This window comes from Diceros bicornis, chromosome 9, assembly GCF_020826845.1.
Source record: "Diceros bicornis minor isolate mBicDic1 chromosome 9, mDicBic1.mat.cur, whole genome shotgun sequence".
Classification (NCBI taxonomy): Eukaryota; Metazoa; Chordata; class Mammalia; order Perissodactyla; family Rhinocerotidae; genus Diceros; species Diceros bicornis.
The window spans coordinates 42220769-42239158 of NC_080748.1; the positions used below are offsets into that span (position 1 = coordinate 42220769).

The 18390-nt window shown below is 35.4% G+C and overlaps 1 protein-coding gene across 7 annotated transcripts in view; it reads left to right on the plus strand.

Moving 5' to 3' along the window:
- TDRD3 (tudor domain containing 3) overlaps window positions 1–18390 on the plus strand; it is a 171992-nt gene that overhangs the window by 81057 nt on the left and 72545 nt on the right. For all 7 annotated transcript variants that reach the window (XM_058548277.1, XM_058548279.1, XM_058548278.1 and 4 more), the window contains exons 7-10: window positions 2788–2937; window positions 8910–9050; window positions 13463–13619; window positions 14571–14696. In XM_058548277.1, the coding sequence (XP_058404260.1) occupies window positions 2788–2937; window positions 8910–9050; window positions 13463–13619; window positions 14571–14696 (574 nt within the window). The remainder of the gene's footprint in view (window positions 1–2787; window positions 2938–8909; window positions 9051–13462; window positions 13620–14570; window positions 14697–18390) is intronic.

The following is an 18390-nucleotide window of genomic DNA, read 5'->3' on the forward strand; positions in this document are numbered from 1 at the left end:
CTAACATCTATTGCCAATCCTCCTCCTTTTTTTCCCTCAAAGCCCCAGTAGGTAGTTCTATGTCATAGTTGCACATCCTTCTAGTTGCTGTATGTGGGACGCGGCCTCAGCATGGCCGGAGAAGCGGTGCGTTGGTGCACGCCTGGGATCCGCACCCTGGCCGCTAGTAGCAGAGAGCGCGCACTTAACTGCTACTAAGCCACAGGGCTGGCCCTGTAGGAATTTATTAATTGTGAGTTTTTCTTTACTGTAATTAAATTGTTGGTGTAGATTCTTTACTCAAGAGCTGTTAAGCCAAAAATTGAAGCAATTAAGAGGCATACCTGAAGAGCAGCTTATAACTAATTATGGTAAGGTGTTGGAGGGGGCCTTTTTTTTTTGAGAGAGAGAGAAATTCAAAAGTAAAATGACAAAAATATGCTATAATTTCTCACTTTGTTCAGTAAAAACAAAAGAGGGAGAGAGAAAATAAAAGTGTCAACAGAAAGATGAGTAAAAAAAGTGAGAACACAAGAGGCAGGGAAGGGCATCATTGCAGTTTTGGAGGCCCTGCTGTCCCTGCTGTTCCTTCCAAGATTCTGTTCTTCTGCCTTTATCCAAATATCCGTCTCAGACAGGGGCTTTATTTTATTTCTGGCTGGTACTTTCCTTTTCAACCACAACAGTCCTGATCCCTCTCTCACATAAACTAAAGGTTTCCTGTCTACTTCCTATTTTTCAACCCCCTTGCTGCAAAATGTTACCTAGAGGTAGCTCCTCAGCTGGCCATACGTCTTCCTGATTGTGCCCAGCCTGTTCTGAAACTGCATTCGGAACAATCTCCTCCAGCCTTTCCCTGCTTTATCCCTGAAGAGTCTGAGAATAAACCCTGTGGCAACTTGCTCTTTGCCACATGATGCCACCAAAATTTAGCTATTGGTAACCTGCCTTGCATTTGCTCTTTGTATTTCTTCGAGAATGCTGGCTCAGAGTGAAGATGAGTTGGGGGCACAACAGGTAGGAAACAGAGACCTACCTCTCAATAACGATTTTTAAAAAAAATTTTGGTATGAAAAACAGATATCTAGTTGATCAGAAGATAAATGGGTAGGATCAGCTGACTGACATCCTCTTCAAAAACCTTTTTGTAGGGTCTATTCAAAATTAAATAAAAATCATTCTTGCATTATGGCTATTTTGAAAGTATTTAAAAAATATGTAGATTTTTATTGTGCTTTGCAACAAGGGACGGTCAAGATAAAAGAAGGCATAATGCCCGATTTGATCTGCGTTGATGATATTCTCACTTCTACCAGTATAATAAAAACCCCCAGAATGAAAACAGACTGTAAACATTTTTTATAGTTGAAAATAATAAGTGATATGTTTGTAAGAATTTGCTTTCCCCTTAAACATTTTGGTGATAATATGCCTTTCATAAATTGCTCAGACTTATGATTTAATTATTTTCAAGAATTTGAAGTGTGTTTTATAGCTTTTTTTATATTAGGAAGTGTAATAAAAGTTTCAATAATATTATTTGTTTAGGAAGTCCATCTGAAAAATTCTTATGCAGCATATCTTAGCCTTGTACAGTCGCACGCCACATAATGAGATTTTGGTTAACGATGGACGGAATATACCACGGTGGTCCCATAAGATTAGTGCCATCTAGTCTAGGTGTGTAGTAGGCTATACCATCTAGTTTTGTGTAAGTACACTCTATTGTGTTCACACAGTGACGAAATTGCCTAACGATGCATTTCTCAGAATGTGTCCCTGTCGTTATGTGACGCATGACTGTACTTGGGTTAAAAACAGATAATGCTGGCTGTGTATTGGTATCACCAGGATATATTTATATTGCTGAAAATCTGCATTTATATTATACATTTGTTTGAGAGCATGTTTTTCTTCTCTTTTTTTTATTATTGAGTCGCAAAAAGGTTCATTTTGTAGGATTTTTACTGCTAGGATTGAAAGGGAGAACAAAATTGAGGGCTTGTTTTCAGGCAATGATGGCTTTCTTAACTTATTTTATGAGACTAAAAATCAAAAACTTTGTAGCCTAATCGAGGGAGATGGTATGTTTTTAGCTTTTGATTTATAAGTTCAGAAACATCTTTCTATATGTTAAAGTAACTGTAATACTTAACTTCATATGGATATTGTGGCATAATGTGGAAATCGTGCTCTTAATAAAAAACTGAATTTACCTCTTCTTGTGCAATAGTCTAGATTGTTTGAAATTTAAGATTATTTTAAGTCATTATCCTAAAATGAAACTTGGATCTCTTGGTTCGATGTATGGTTTTTTTTTTTTTTTTTTTTTTTTTAATAATTTTTATTTATTTATTTTTTTCCCCCAAAGCCCCAGTAGATAGTTGTATGTCATAGTTGCACATCCTTCTAGTTGCTGTATGTGGGATGCGGCCTCAGCATGGCCGGAGAAGCGGTGCATCGGTGCGCGCCCGGGATCCCAACCCGGGCTGCCAGCAACAGAGCGCGCGCACTTAACCACTAAGCCACCGGGCCGGCCCTGATATATGTTTTAAATATGTGCTCTGTTTTAGATGCTCACATTTTTGTGTTGCTTTTCATTTTATTTACCAGTTGCCTTTATTTAAAGGTTACTTTAATCAGTTTTCTACCTTTATTTTTAAGTCTGTGGGAAAGAATTGTATTTTTATGAGCTCTCAGGTGTTGTAAGTAATATAAACATTTCTTTTGAAGAAGTATTACCTTTTTTATGAAAAACTTAAAACTCTTTTTGGAACTACTGAAGTGATTTATTTTTATTATTACCAGAAGTGTGTATCTCATGTCCAAGTGGATAGCAGAGATCTTGATCGAAGAAAGACACTGCAAGTTACAGTGCCTGTCAAACCTACAAATGATAATGATGAATTTGAAAAGCAGAGGACTGCTGCTATTGCAGAAGTTGCAAAGAGCAAAGAAGTAAGAAATGAAATCGTTATAAATTTCTCTTATTTCTTGTCATTATGTTCTGTTCCGATTACTCATAATCATTACTGTCTTTTCACATAAGGTAACTAATTGAATAAACTTTTGACATTCTTCTTGCGTGTTCTGTCAGTAGAAAATCCCCTGGTGCCTTATGGAGTCTTAAGCTTACACATTTTGCTCATATGTTCTTTTTCCAAATCTCTTTGACAGTTCCATTAAGTTACTCTTGCTAGCAAAGCACCTTTCTTTTCTGCCTGTTCCTTTTCTTCTTAACTGTGTAACAACTGAACACAACACTTTTTGTTATGGCAGAGGATTTCCTGTTATTAGTTTGGCTAGATGACATTTTTGAGGATAATTTTTCCCCATAATAGCAACTTCTGAGGAATACAGGTAAAAATCAGAGGCTCAGGATTAACATTTCTGTCAGTTTTCATTCTTAAATTTATTTAATGTATGGTAAGAAATAATTTTTATCTTTGGATTATGTATATATTTATATATACACACACACACCCCATCATTTACTATTAATAGCCAAATGATTTCCTTTTATTTATTTTTAATTTCTTGCTTATTTGAAATAGGTGTTTTCTCTAGTTATTTATTGATTATTTTAGACTTTGATAAGAAATTCTAGTTAATGAGTTAGTTGCTTAGACAGACTTTTCTTAATCGGTGATATTGAAGGAGTTTCCTTTATTCAAAACCAGTAATGAATCTTAGCTAACAACTGCTGTCCTATTTAAATGGAAAGTTTAAGTAGGAAACTGCTTGAATTTTGGTGATTCTTCCTACAGTGTGTCTTTCTATCAACAGTCTAATTTAGGGGCCAAGAGCACAAACTCTGGAATCAGGCAGCCTGGAAGCATAGCCTGCTGACAACCTTGGATAAGTTACTTAAATTTTGTACCCTATTTTTCTTTATCTATGAAAAGAGGATAATAATAGTACCTACTTCATATGGTTACAGTGAGAATTAAAATTGATACTCTTTAAAACATTTAGAACACTACATGGTACAGATAATGATGTTCCTTGGCTAAAAGCTCTCAATAAACATGCCTCTTGCTATTCTTCAGTATTTCCTCTATTCTAAGACTCATTTAAAAAAATCATTTTTTTTTTTTTTTTTTTTTTGTGAGGAGATCAGCCCTGAGCTAACATCCGCCAATCCTCCTCTTTTTTTGCTGAGGAAGAGGGCCCTGGGCTAACATCGGTGCCTATCTTCCTCCACTTTATATGGGACGCCGCCACAGCACGGCTTACCAAGCAGTGCGTCGGTGCGCGCCCGGGATCCGAACCAACGAACCCCGGGCCGCCGCAGCGGAGCGCGCGCACTTAACTGCTTGCGCCACCGGGCCAGCCCCTTAAAAAAATCATTTTTAATATTTCTGAAATAAATACATTTTACACAGTTAACATGAAATGTATTTTTTCTTTCTCAAAAAGAAAACTGTGGAGTTTCAGAAGAGGATATTGGTTGTATATCAATTTCTCTTTCTTTTTTTGGTGAGAGAGACTGGCCCTGTGCTAACATCTGTTGCCCATCTTCCTCTTTTTGCTTGAGGAAAATTGTTGCTGAGCTGACATCTGTGCCAGTCTTCCTCTAGCTTGTATATGGGACGCTGCCACACCATGGCTTGACGAGTTGTGTGTAGGTCCATGCCTAGGACCCAAACCCATGAACCCTGGGCTGCCAAAGCACAGTGTGAACCCAACCACTACGCCACCAGGCTGGCCTCTCAATTTCTTAATGATTATAGGAAACCTGTTCTTTTGGTTTACATTTTTTTCAAACAAACTTTGCTCCCCAAATCTTGTTTGATGTATCTGCTATCTATTTACTGGAATATAGTTAACATATTGTAATATGCGTCATTTCTGAAAGTCATAATTGATTATATTATATTTTTCCATGAATATTTGATAAATAAAGAATCATAGTTTTCTGAAGCCGACTTAAAACTTCTCAGTATATATATGAGAGAGCTGATGGAAGCTAAAAACTAAAGGAACTTGCCCAAGGTTACCTGGCGACAATTCTAGGACTAAACCTATGTGTATTATAGTAGAAGATTTTATCTATATTTATATATCTCTCTATATAGATAAGTATACACACACATATTTATATTTAATCTGAATGTCTGAACAGCAAAACCGCATAACAGTATAATTGTTCTGAAAAGATGTTTTATGATCATCCATTTAAACACTTCTGTGAATTTTGTGGAATCTACTGAAAATGACCAAGTGATGATGTTCGTTACTTTTTTTCTTCATTCTTCGTTTAGCAAATATTTTTTGAGAACCTACTATATGTCAGAAAGTGTTTTAAATGCTTATGTTAAATCAATGAACAAAATAGATAAAAGATCCTTCCCCTTATCAAGCTTATATTTTAGTAAGAGTGACAGACTATTAGTATAATAAATATGTAAATTATTTGGTAGGTTAGAAGTTGGTAAGTGCTATGGGAAAAAAGAAAAGTTAGAGTAGGCTGGGGACTTGGGAGTGCTAGTTGAGGGGGGGTTGCAATTTAAAATACGATGGTCAGAAATTGAGAGTTTTTTGAAATTCTTGTGTAGTTTATATTCTAGTAAGGACAATAAATAATATAAACATACTAAATAAGTATGTTGCAGTTTTCAGTGTTAAATATAGTAGGTTGATTAAGCCTCAAGATGGTGAGATTTTAGCCAAGACTTGAAGGAGGTAAGAGACTTAGCTATGTGGTTATCTGAGAGGAGTGTTCCAAGGAGAAGGAAAAACTGTTGCAAATGTTCTAAAGCAGAAGTATATGTTCAGGGAATAGCAAGGTGACCAGTGGAAGCAGAGAGAGCAAAGGAACAAGTAGTAGAATATAAAGTAAAGAGCGATAAATGGAGGTCGGCTTATTTCGGGCCCTGGAAGCATCTTAAAGACATTGGCCTTTATTTGGGAAGAAATGAAGAGCCTTTGGAGGGTTTTCAGCATAGCAGTAACATCAGCTGACCTACATTTTAAAAGTCTAATTCTGGCTGCTGTGTTCAGAATAGATTGTAGAGAAGGAAAGTTAGGACAAGTTAGGAAATTATTGAAGTAATCCAGCGGGAGAAAAATAATGGTAGCTTGAATGAAGATGGCAGCTGTTGAGGTGGTGCAAAGTGGTCAGATTCTGGAATTTTGAAAGTAGAGCCGTCAGGGTTTCTGAGAGATTGAATTTGGTACATGAGAGAAGAGGTGTCATGAATGACTCCAAGGGTTTTGCCCTGAGGTTGGAGTTGCTTACCTTAATTAGAGAAGACTAGGGTGGAACAGGTTTGAGAAGAAGAAGATCTGGTGTTGTGTTTTGAACATATTAATATTGATGTGCCTATCAGACATCCATGTGGTAATGTTTAATAGGCAGTGAGACAGAAGAGAATAGTTGAAGTGTGAGCCTTGGAATGGATGTATGCATCTGAGAGTTGTAGGCATATAGATGATATTTAAAATCATGAGGTCAAATGAGATCACCAAAGGGATGAGTGCTGAAGGGAAGAGAACAGGGTAAAAAATGAACCCTGTGGCATTTCAGCCTTATAGGTTGAATGAAAGAAGTTGAATCAGCCAAGGTGTGACCAGTAAGATAGAATCAAAACCAGAGAATGCAGAAATTGTATCATGGAGGAAGGAGTGTTGGACTTATCAAAGGCTGTTGAAAAGTCATGTAAGATGTGGCCTGAGAATTAATGTAGAGTTGGGAAAGTCATTCATTCCCTCCACATTCCTCTTAACATTTATATAGATGGTGGTAAGATAAAATATGTGGTGCTAAGATAAAGTATGTGTGCAGATATCAGTGAGTGGGTTGATGTGAAAATCTGTGCAAGTTCTTTAACGATTATTTCAGTTTTTTCAGTGAGGGAATAATAAGCAAGGTCAACATTGGTAATGGAGGAGAGAATGTTGGAGGTTTGAGGAGTGAGGAGAACATGTAAAGTAGTGGTCTGAAAGACTGGGAGGTAAATGGCCTAGAGAAATACAGTAAGATTTCTAGGCAGCGTTAAGGGCCCACTTGAGTTTCATGGTCATGATGATCTCACAGATGCCTAATTTACATAATATGGACAAGATGGTATGGCTCATAAAGGACAACATCAGTTTTCTTGCGAATTTTAAGTTATGATGTTTCTAGATATTTACATGTTTAGTGAGTAACAACTGTTTTAAAGTCGTGAAAAGCAATTCTGAAAATGCTATTTATCCTATTCCTTAATCCATAAAATGGAAAGAAAATAATAAGGAAATGCATCCAGAAGATGGGACTATTTCACTGGCACCAAAAGAAAAAGCACTTTTGGAGTCACGGAATTTAAATTCCGGAAATATATTTAATTTGGAACAGGTCAGGTTCCAGACCTTTCAGGTAACTATGTTCTAATATATTAAGCAATACAGTACTATTGCCATCTGTTATGAATGTCTACCATGTGCCAGTTACTGAATTCATCACTTCATGTTGATGATGTCATTTAATCCTTACAACATCCCGGTGAGGTAGATTTTCTCCTCCCTGTTTTAAGGGTGAGAAACCTGAGGCTCATGGAAGGTGGAAGTTAACTGACTTGCCTAAGGGCAGGAGCTAGGAAGTGGCTGAGTCAAGATTTAGTCCCAGCCTTGTCTAGCTCCAAAGCCTATGTTCTTAACTATACTACACTGTCTCCCAGTCTAATAAACTTTGTATCACATTAATATAGACTCAAATTTTTCTTTATGGTTATACAAGTAATGACCATCAAGACGCTCCAAATCTGTTTTTTGCTGGGATTACATAAACCAAAACTTGAATGAATCCAGTAATGAATCTTTGGTCTTTGAAGATGTGTTTTTAATTTTGATTTGAATTAAATTTAAATATTGTGGTGTATCAACTACCTAATAGAGATATTTAATATGTTGCCCATTAATGCTTGTCTCACAAGATTTTTCTGTTTTTCAGTTTCTATTTCTTTATAGTTTCAGCTGATTCAAAATAATTTCCCAGTGTTATATAAATTTATATCTAGGATGTTTTCTTAGTGTGATCATTTTAAAACACATTTAAAAATATTGATCATTATCTCTAGTAAAAATCAAGTTTTGACTTCTTCCTCTTTTATTAGATCTATTAGAACTATAAAGATATTTTATAATCAGATGTTTAATTTGCTATTGTACAAGTAACAAGTGTGGGATGCTTTTCAATTATGAATTTGTATCTTTCCAAACCAATGTTCTTTATGTATCCAGTCTTTTCACAATAGTTTTAATAAAACAAAAATGAGATCGAATCAGATTTTCAAATTTGGTTACATATATAATTATTGAAATAAGTCAGGCAAAAGAAGAAATATGGATATATTCAAAGCTTTTATTCTAGTTGGTAAGACATAGCATATTATGTAATTAATGTAAATAAATTAGTAATGAAAGTTTTAATCCAGTGTTAAAATTTATATTATTTGTTTACTTTCTAAGATTATAAAATCATTACTGGGCCATGGACATAATGTAACTGATTCCTAGATAGATTTAGTGCTGTGCTTCAGATAGCCTTGCCATGGAGCTAGATTTGTAATCGGGGTCTCATGATATCAGTCAAGCATTTTACCCTGGAATCATTTTTGACACCTGATCTCCATAATGCTTCTATTATTTTAATTTCTCCTATATTGTTGTCTACTTAAGTTTATTCTGATGATTTGCCTTGGAGACTTAAAGATTATAGTCATGTAATTTTTTAATTGCCTTGCCTGAACTTGTGGGAAGAAGAGATTATGGCTTATAGATACTTGTTTAAAAAGAATTAGTTAACATTTCATTTTTTTCCTGTAAAGCATAATTAGAAACTTTTAAATACTTCGGTTTTGCTAGATGTTTTTAGTCATAGCTTAGTTTTTAGAACTATTTTAAAATGCTATTTATTTATGTCTCTTTTATCTTTCTCTTGTCTAAAGACCAAGACATTTGGAGGAGGTGGTGGTGGTGCTAGAAGTAATCTCAACATGAGTACTGCTGGTAACCGAAATAGGGAGATTTTACAGAAAGAAAAGTCCACCAAATCAGAGGGGAAACATGAAGGTGTCTATAGAGAACTGGTAAGGCTAAAGAACTAACCACAAAGTTACTGTGTACTTCCTTTAATAGCCTTGATGATTTTTTATTCTTTCTCACAACCAGCACTGGCTGTGTTCAGTGTATTATGAATAGATGTTACAACTCTAGGAAGGTTTTCATTAAGGATTACAATTAACTCATGGAAAATTTGGATTGTTTGAAAAATAATTTACCTGAAACTTCCATTTTACTTAAATTTTTAATGTCTGAATAATGTCTTTTAGAATGGATTGATAAAAAGCCATCAAACTAAATAGAAGGCACTCAATGGAAATTACATTCTGAAAGATGTTGCATCAAAAACATACAGTTGTCTGCCCTTCCCTACCCTTCACAACATCTTTTCTCAAATTTTGTCTAAATTGATTTTGTTTTGTTTTGTTTTGCTCTTTTGGAAAAATATATTGAAACAAGTGCTTGTATATTATGTACTCAATCTCAAAATATGCATGGATTTTCAAGACAAATGGGAGGGGTTAAAGATATTTCTAGTATGCTGCAGTGTCCTCAGATATAAGAGAATTGACAGGAATTCATTTTCCTGTCTCTTTAGAGGTCGAATGACTTGGAGTGATTTTGTCTGCAGGGTATAGAATACTAAGACTAGCTTAAATAATGGAGGTTTATTATCTTGTATAACAAGAAATTCAGAGGTAGATGGTTATAAAGGTTGATAAATTCAGCAGTATAACAGTGTTAGAGCTCTGGTGGGCATCTCTGTGATTTCTTGACTTTCTTCTCTGAGTTACAGGGTTCTCCATGTGTTAAATCTTCATGCAAAAAGTTCAAAGACAGGAAAGAAAGGGAGTATTTCTCTGGGTGTGGGTCTGTTTTATCAGATAAGAAAGTATTTTCTGAAATCTCCAGCAAATTCCATATATGTCTCATTGACTAGAACTAGGTCACATGCCCACTCCTAAATCAGTCACTGGCCAGGGAGAATGGGTTTATAACTATGGACAAGGCTATCTCTTCCTTGAATTTATGATCATCTTATTCTTAAAAAAAAAAAATTCAGTTTTCAGGTTAGAGTGGATACAGAGAGCTGCAAAAGTCATGGTCCCTAACTCAAGATGCTCTTAAACTTGAGTAAATTGAGAATACTTCTCTGGGGATGTCTTGCCATAGAACACCAGAGACCAGCAGTTTGGGATTGTTGCAAGGATTAAAAACATATGAAGGAAGTGATATCATAAAGATGGCAGAATAGAAAGTTCCAGGAATTGGCCCCTCCACTGAAATGTCTATTAAGCTGACAAACACTGTCTGAAGCAACTATTTTAGAACTCTGGAGCCTAGTGAAACTCTTGCAGCATATAGAGTAGTGATTGATGAAGAAAGAGGCTAGTCACCAGCTGACCACAGAGATAATGGAACAGAGACTTCAGTGATCACATACTATAGGGGTTATAATCCTTGCAAAGAAAGTCTGGAAAGGTCACTAAAGAAGCTTACAGCTGCAGTCTTTATCAAGTCACAACAGCATTCCTGAGGAAAAAGGAGAATCTGATTTCCAAAATTACCACCATTACAGTATTCAGAATTTCCATTTCTCAATAGAAAATTACAAAGCATACCAAAAAATAGGAAAATATGACCCATTCATAGGAAAAAAAGAAATTGACAGAGAGCATCCTGGAAGAAGCCCAGGCCTTGGACTTACTAAACAAAGACTTTAAATTAACTGTCTTAAATATGCTCAAAGGTCTAAAGGGAAGCATTGACAAAGAACTAAAAGAAATCGGGAGAACGATATATGAACAAGTAGGGAATATCAATAAAGAGATAGAAATTGCAAAAATGAAACCAAATAGAATTTCCAGAGTTGAAAAGTATAGTAGCTGAAATAAAAAATTTCATTAGTCTATGAAAAATTTCATAGTTCAACATCAGATTAGAGGAGGCAAATAAAGAATCAGTGAACTTTAATATAGGGCAATGGGAATTACCTGGTCTAAGAAGCAGACAGAGAAAAGAATGAAGAAAAATAGAGCCTAAGGAACCTATGGGGTACCATCAAATGTACCAGCATACACATTATGGGAGTCCCAATAGGAGAAGAGAGAAAGGGACAGAAAAAATATTTGAAGAAGTAATTGCCCCAAATTCCCAAATTTGATGAAATGAATCTACAAATCCAGGAAACTCTGAACTCCAAAAGGATAAATTCAAAGCAAGACACACCAAGACACATTATAATCAAGTTGTTGAGAGCTAAAGACAGAGAAATCTTGAAAGTGGTGAGAGAAAAGCAACTCATGAAGTATAAGGGATCCTCAATAAGATAAACAGCCAATTTCTTATCAGAAACTATGGCGGCAAGAAAGCAGTGGGATGATATATTCAAAGTACTGAAAGAAAAAAAACTGTTAACCAAGAATTCTATATCCAGCAAAACTATTATTCAAAAATGAAGGGGAAGTGCTGGCCTGGTGGCATAGTGGTTAAAGTTCTGCATGCTCCGCTTTGGCGGCCCAGGTTTGCGGGTTCGGATCTTAGACGCAGACCTACACCACTCATCAAGCCATGCTGTGGCGGCGACCCACATACAAAAAATGGAGGAAGATTGGCATAGGTGTTAGCTCAGGGCCAACCTTCCTCAAGCAAGAAAAAGGAAAATTGGCTACAGATGTTAGCTTAGGGCCAACCTTTCTCAGCAAAATAAAAATAAAAATAAATGAAAGAACCATCAAAAGGACAAATGAAATACTGATGTAAGTTTGAAAGTACATGAATTATTCTAATGACTAGGTACCAAATTCTTTTGCATGTTGGATGGTTTTCTTTATTTTCAACAGTTGAAGGAAGACTTGATTGGGATGTCAGCCGATAGATCCTTAAAATAATTTTTGATAATAGATGGTATTATAGGTTGAATTGTGTGTCCCCTCTCAAGACATGTTGAAGTTCTAAGCACCAGTGCTTTAAAATGTGACTTTACTTGGAAATAGGGTCTCTACAGAGGTATCAAGTTTAAAAGAGGTCATTAGGGTAGGCCCTAATCCAATATGATCCTAATCTAATCTCCTTATAAAAAGGGGAAATTTAGACACAGAGACAGACACATAAAGAGAGACGATGACTTGAAGATACACAGCAAGAAGATGGCCATGTGTCTGGAGTGAGGCATCTACAAGCTGAGGAATGCCAAGGATTGCCAACAAACAACAGAAGCTAGAAGAAACAAGGAAGGTTCTCCCCTAGAACTATCAGACAGAGTGTGGCCCTGCTAACACCTTGATTGAGAGGTTTGGTTAACTGCAGATCAGGTCAACAAGAAAAGTAGAATAAGTTATGCAAAGTTTGAGTATTAATTGATTAGTAAAAGTGTTTTTGGTCAAGTTCTATATATGGAACAATATTCTTAATTAGATATTTATTTGGGAGATAACTGGGAAAGGGAAAGGTTTTGGAAGGTTTGTTATTTTTTACATTCAGATAAGTTTTTGGATAAGAAGGATGAATTATAGCTTTGATGTCAAGTCTTTTTTTACATTTACTTTAGCATATCTACAGCAGGGATGTGAAGTTTCTCTTATGTGTCAATTCTGATCTGTTGATAGTAGCTACTGTGTTTAGGAAGGATTCTGTGTTTGGGAGGATACAGTCAGGGTTTAGAAAAAAGTGCTGTACTTTTATCAGTGTCTACACAGGTATCAGAGTGGCTGTCTGCAACATGCATGCCATGTATAATCAAGCCTATCCATCTTAACTCTTAGAGGTACAAAAGTTAGTTATGTATTCCTCAGCTGCCTGTGGTTCAAGAAATTTCTTCATGGGATATGTTTATGTTACTTAAACAGTTCTTGAATTCTACTCAGGTCTAGATTTTTCAAGGAGATTTTGTGTTCTGGCATTTGTAAAGTAGATTTTCCTATTCAGGGTACAGATTGTCAAAGCATCCTAGATAGTATTGCTTAAGAATATAGAGCAGAATACTGAAATAATAGAAAGTAAAAAAAAAAACAAAGCTACTGAGATGGTACCGTTTTGTTAGCTTCATTTTATACTTTGCATTTTTGGAGAGGTGCTATATAAATTACATTTCTTTTCTAGGAAGTATTTAAGTATCGACCATGAAAAGTTTTTGTTAAGTAGTTTTCAATGTCTATATTATTTTCAAAAGCCTTATTCTGACGTATCATAAAATTTCCTTTGTTTTGCATTTGGTACTTGTAAAGTCAGAGAGTACTCAAGGCACAACCTCATGTATCATACGAATTCTTCCTTGGCTACTGGTATGAAAAAATAGCAAGTGAATGTTGTGTTAATGTGACATTTTTTCCATAAGCATGAGATGTAATTTGTAGTTAAAAAACAGTATATAGTTAAAAACTTATACCTCGTTTTATTTATTGGCCATCAGCATAGATTTTTTATTCATTCCTTACAGGTTGATGAGAAGGCTCTGAAGCACATAACAGAAATGGGCTTTAGTAAGGAAGCATCAAGGCAAGCTCTTATGGATAATGGCAACAACTTAGAAGCAGCACTCAATGTACTTCTTAACAGCAATAAACAGAAACCTGTTATGGGTCCACCTCTGAGAGGTATAATTCATTAAGCATTGTGCCAGATAGTATTGAATATTTGTTGACAGAGGCTGGGTTTTGTTGCTGTGAGGACTGTGACTACATTTACCATTGTGGTAAGTGGAAGGAGCACCAGTTTGGAACCAGAGAGACTTGTGCAGGTTACTCTGGGTCTCATTGTCTTCATCTCTATATAAGCTGTGTCTCATAATGGCTTATATAACAGGATTGTTGTGAGTAATACAGAAAATATAAAATAAAGTCACTAGCTCTATTAATTATTTCTAGAACTATGCCACTTGTATAAATGACTAAATAGTCTGCAAAGTTTTATAAATTAACAAGAACATGAGTTTTATTTAGTGTTATTCTTTAATCATTGCCTTGTCAAATGTGGTATGTGATTTTTAAAGTCCTAATCCTATATTCTTTTAAAAAATAAGTGTTTAGGGTTGGCCCTGTGGCATAGTGGTTAAGTTTGGCATGTTCCACTTCGGCGACCTGGGTTTGCAGGTTTGGATCCCAGATGCGGACGTATACCACTCGTCAGCCATGCTGTGCTAGCGACCCACATAGAAAATAGAGCACAGATATTAGCTCAGGGCGAATCTTCCTCAAGCAAAAAAAAACAAGAGGAAGATTGGCAACATATGTTAGCTCAGGGTGAATCTTCCTCAGCAAAAACAAAAAAAAAGTGGTTAAAGAAAAATTGTATAAAAATGATTTTTTTCCTTAAAAGATAATTTACATGAACAAATTCAAATTTCTGGATAGATTATTTAGAGGATTAAAGGTGCTAGTTAATATAATCGTTTAAAAACTTTATTATAAAAGATGTAGAATATACAGAAAAATATGAAAAGAAATATATACCAAGTCCTACTTAAGATGTCTGCTGATTATATTTTAGTGTCTTTGCTCCTTTTGTTTTTGCATGTATAATATGTATGTCTTGCTTTACTTCTTAAGGTAAAGGAAAAGGCAGGGGGCGAATAAGATCTGAAGATGAAGAAGAACTGGGAAATGCAAGGCCATCAGCACCAAGCACATTATTTGATTTCTTGGAGTCTAAAATGGGGACTTTGAGTGTGGAAGGTAGGATAACTTAAAGTAGATTTCTTTTTAAAAGACCAAATTTTATTTGGAATTGTACAAAAAAGATTCACTAAAGCAACTGACAATATGAACATCTATTCTGGGCTTTCAAAAATTTATTTAATTACAAATTTACTGTTTGACAAAAGCACAGAAGAAAATTTTAATTGTTATATTCTGAAAATACTAAAGGGCAGCTTATTTTGCCCTGTAACTGTATGGTGGGTAATATCACCAAACTCTTTCCCTGCGAGTTTACTAGCTGACAGATTTGGCTATGAAAACAGATTGTTATGTTGGAGAACTTATTATTATATAATCTTATAACAACTTATTTTGATTGTGAAATTGGTCTATACTATTTTTCTCCGTATGTTACGTATTATATGAAAATATTCAGACGATGAGTGAACATGCTCCCACAATGTGATGTATTTCTTAATATGATATATTTTAGTGATTGATATAAATATTGAAAAGAGAAATAAGTATGTTAAATGTGTATCTTCTTTTTCTAAGCATGGACTATGGTAAATATTTTCTAAAATAGTCAGTTTTTAAAATATGATTCCAAAAAGTTAGAGAAATATACTTTTACATTTTGTTTTCTCTTTCAGATATTTTTTGAATCAAACCAAAGTTCAGAGATAAAGTGCTTTTATAACAAATTTGAAGTGTGTAGATTTCATGAAAATGGAAGCTTATTTGCTAGATTGTATAGAAAAGGCAATGTATTATTTGAAAAAACAAATTTTTGATGTAGATGAGATTTGTAAGCAGACACATGTAAGAGCAGTATTTTCTTGGTTATAAAGCATGATACATTGGTTTTCTATTGCTGTTTAATGAATTACCACAAAGTCGGTGGCTTAAAACAATGCAAATATATTATCTCATAGTTTCTGTGGTACAGGAGTCCAGGCACAGCTTAGTTGGGATCTCTGATCAAGTTTTCACATACTGAAATCAAGATTTCACGTGGCGCTTGTGATCTTACCTGAGGCTTGAGGTCTTCCTACAAGCTCACTGGTTTTTTAGCAAAATGCAGTTCCTTGTGGATGTAGGACTGAAGTTCCCCTTTTCTTGCTTGATGTTGCCTGGGGGATGTTTTCAGCTCCTAGAGGCCCTCAGGTCCTTGCCACATGACCCCCTCCATAGGCACTTCACAACATGTTTGTTTGCTTTTGCAAGGCTGGCAGGAGAATCTCTATTGCTTCTTCAAATGTCTCTGACTTCTTGATATTTTTGTCTCAGCCTCCCTTTTTATTATCCCAATCAGAGCTCCTTTGATTTCCTGTTATTCTTCTGTCTCCCTACATTTGATTTTGACTTCAAGTGTCTCCTACATCATAATGAAATTGACACTGAGAGCCAGCCCTGATGGCCTGGTGGTTCAAGTTTGGCGCACTGTGCTTTGGCAGCCTGGGTTCGTTTCCTGAGCGTGGAACCACACCACTTGTCTGTCGGTAACCATGCTGTGGCGGCAGCTCACGTAGAACAACTAGAAGGACTTACAACTAGAATATACAACTATGTACTGGGGCTTTGAGGAGGGAAAAAAGAAAAAAAGAGGAAGATTGGCAACAAATGTTAGCTCAGGGCCAATCTTTCCCAGCAAAAATATAAAGGAAAAAAAAATAGAAATTGAGACTGAGGATGGTAATTCTGCTGTGAACTGTGTGTCTATAATGTTTCAATTCTCACAGAATACATTCTGTATGAAGAAAACGAAGTAATATTAGCATCCCACTTGGAAAAATGTATCAAAGTTAATTAAGATATGTGACATGAATAATACACTCAAAACCAAGCATCAGTGTTAGAGATATTTACTTCTAAGGGGACAGAAATTTATGAATACATCTGTTAATATTGGATATTATTTTAGTAGAATGTGTTGTATTTACATTACTGTTATTAATATGCCACGGAGTCAGCTAGAATGTGAGAAAAATATGGACATTATAATAGTATTCCAGACCCTTGATTTTCACAAGGAATATAATCTGTGACATTTATAAATTCCCAAATTCAAGAAATTAGATATTTCTAATATTTATACGGCCTCTTAAATTTTATCCAAATTCACATGTTCTTGTGGTCATCCTGACACCAGAAATCATCCCCTCCAAATTACAGTAGCATTTTATGCCTAGTTGATGACTATTATTCTCAGAGAAGCAAATTTTTTTCCTTTCCTAAAAGTACTGTGGGAAGGCCAGCTAACCAAAATGGGAGATGGGCAGAAGGCTACTTAGAGGAGGTGGCATTCAGACAAGTCCAAGGAGGAGCGTTTGGGGAAGAGCAGTCCAAGTGGAGGGATCTTTGGGTATCCAGGCTTGGAGGCATCAGAGCACCAGTTCCCTGTGCCTGGGAGAGTATGGGAGAGGTAGAGATAGAAGGCCAGGGATAGAAGTGGGAGGCTGGAGCCAGATTGAGAGGAATTTGTCCTAAGAACTTTTTATTTCATCCAAAAGGCAGTGCAAAGCCATGAAAGGGTTTTTGGCATGAGAGCAACAAAGTTTGTTTGATGCTTTCAGAAAAAAAATTTCTGGCTGCAAGGTGGAAAATGAGACTGAGACTGAAGTGAGACTACAATTATATGTGTCATGAGGAATTATTCATTCTATAAATGCATTATTCATGTAGTATTTATTTGTACCAGGTCTATGGTAAGTGGTGGGGATACAAAATATAATAAAATACCTCATTCAAAAAATTCAAGGAAATAAATGGATTTTGTAGCTCTTGCCCCAAAGAAGCTTACTGTTTAGTTTGTGAGACAGAAGAAATCACAATCTAAAAGGGTATAAGAATACATATTAAAAATAATGTTATCATTTACTTAGTGTAAACCTTTTATAATTTACTTTTTTATCATTTACTTAGTGTAAACAACACTGAACAAAATATAAAGGCTTAGCAAAAGCAATTTTGAATACAGTAATCAGACATTATATGGCATATTTGTAAGATATAATAATATTTAATCCTTTATTTCAAAGTTTTATTGCCAAAATAATGCCAATTAGTTGTTTCAAGTGGCTAGGAAATACTTTAATCAGGAAGCTTGAAAATACTGCTCGGTTATTTCATTGTTTTAAATATTTGACCAGAAACTGATTCTGTCAGTAGCAGCCCTTCTGACCCTCAACTCTTTCTTTGATGGTGTTGACATCACTCAGAGGAGATTGGTGATAACACACATAAGCACAAACAGTTGGACAATAAATTGACACATATATGGATTGAAGATTATTGCCCTTGTAGATATTTCTCATATTCCCTTGGCTCTGTCTTCACGTAATTCTGTTACAATGAAAGGGACAGGATTGATGGGAATGCTTGGTGTGTGGACACGCTCAGATATCTTGCAGAGATCATTCTGTTACTCTTTCTCTTGTTAACCTACTCATACTACTGTGGTATTCTTAGGTAAGTTGGGGTTCATAGTAAAATAAACAGTTGAAGCAAGCTACTGAATTGTTTTGCTGCTCATTTTATGATTTCATGTTTCTTTTTAATTGGAAATAAAGCCCAGAATAACCTTTTACTTTTGTGAAATTGAATCTCCACTTTGCTCTTCCTTCAGAAATTTGGTCCTTGTTCCATAAATCTTATGTTCTAAAATTAGCTCTTCATTGATGGGAGAAAATGTTGGCCATTTTTATAAGGAAAATATAGAAGGCTTTTC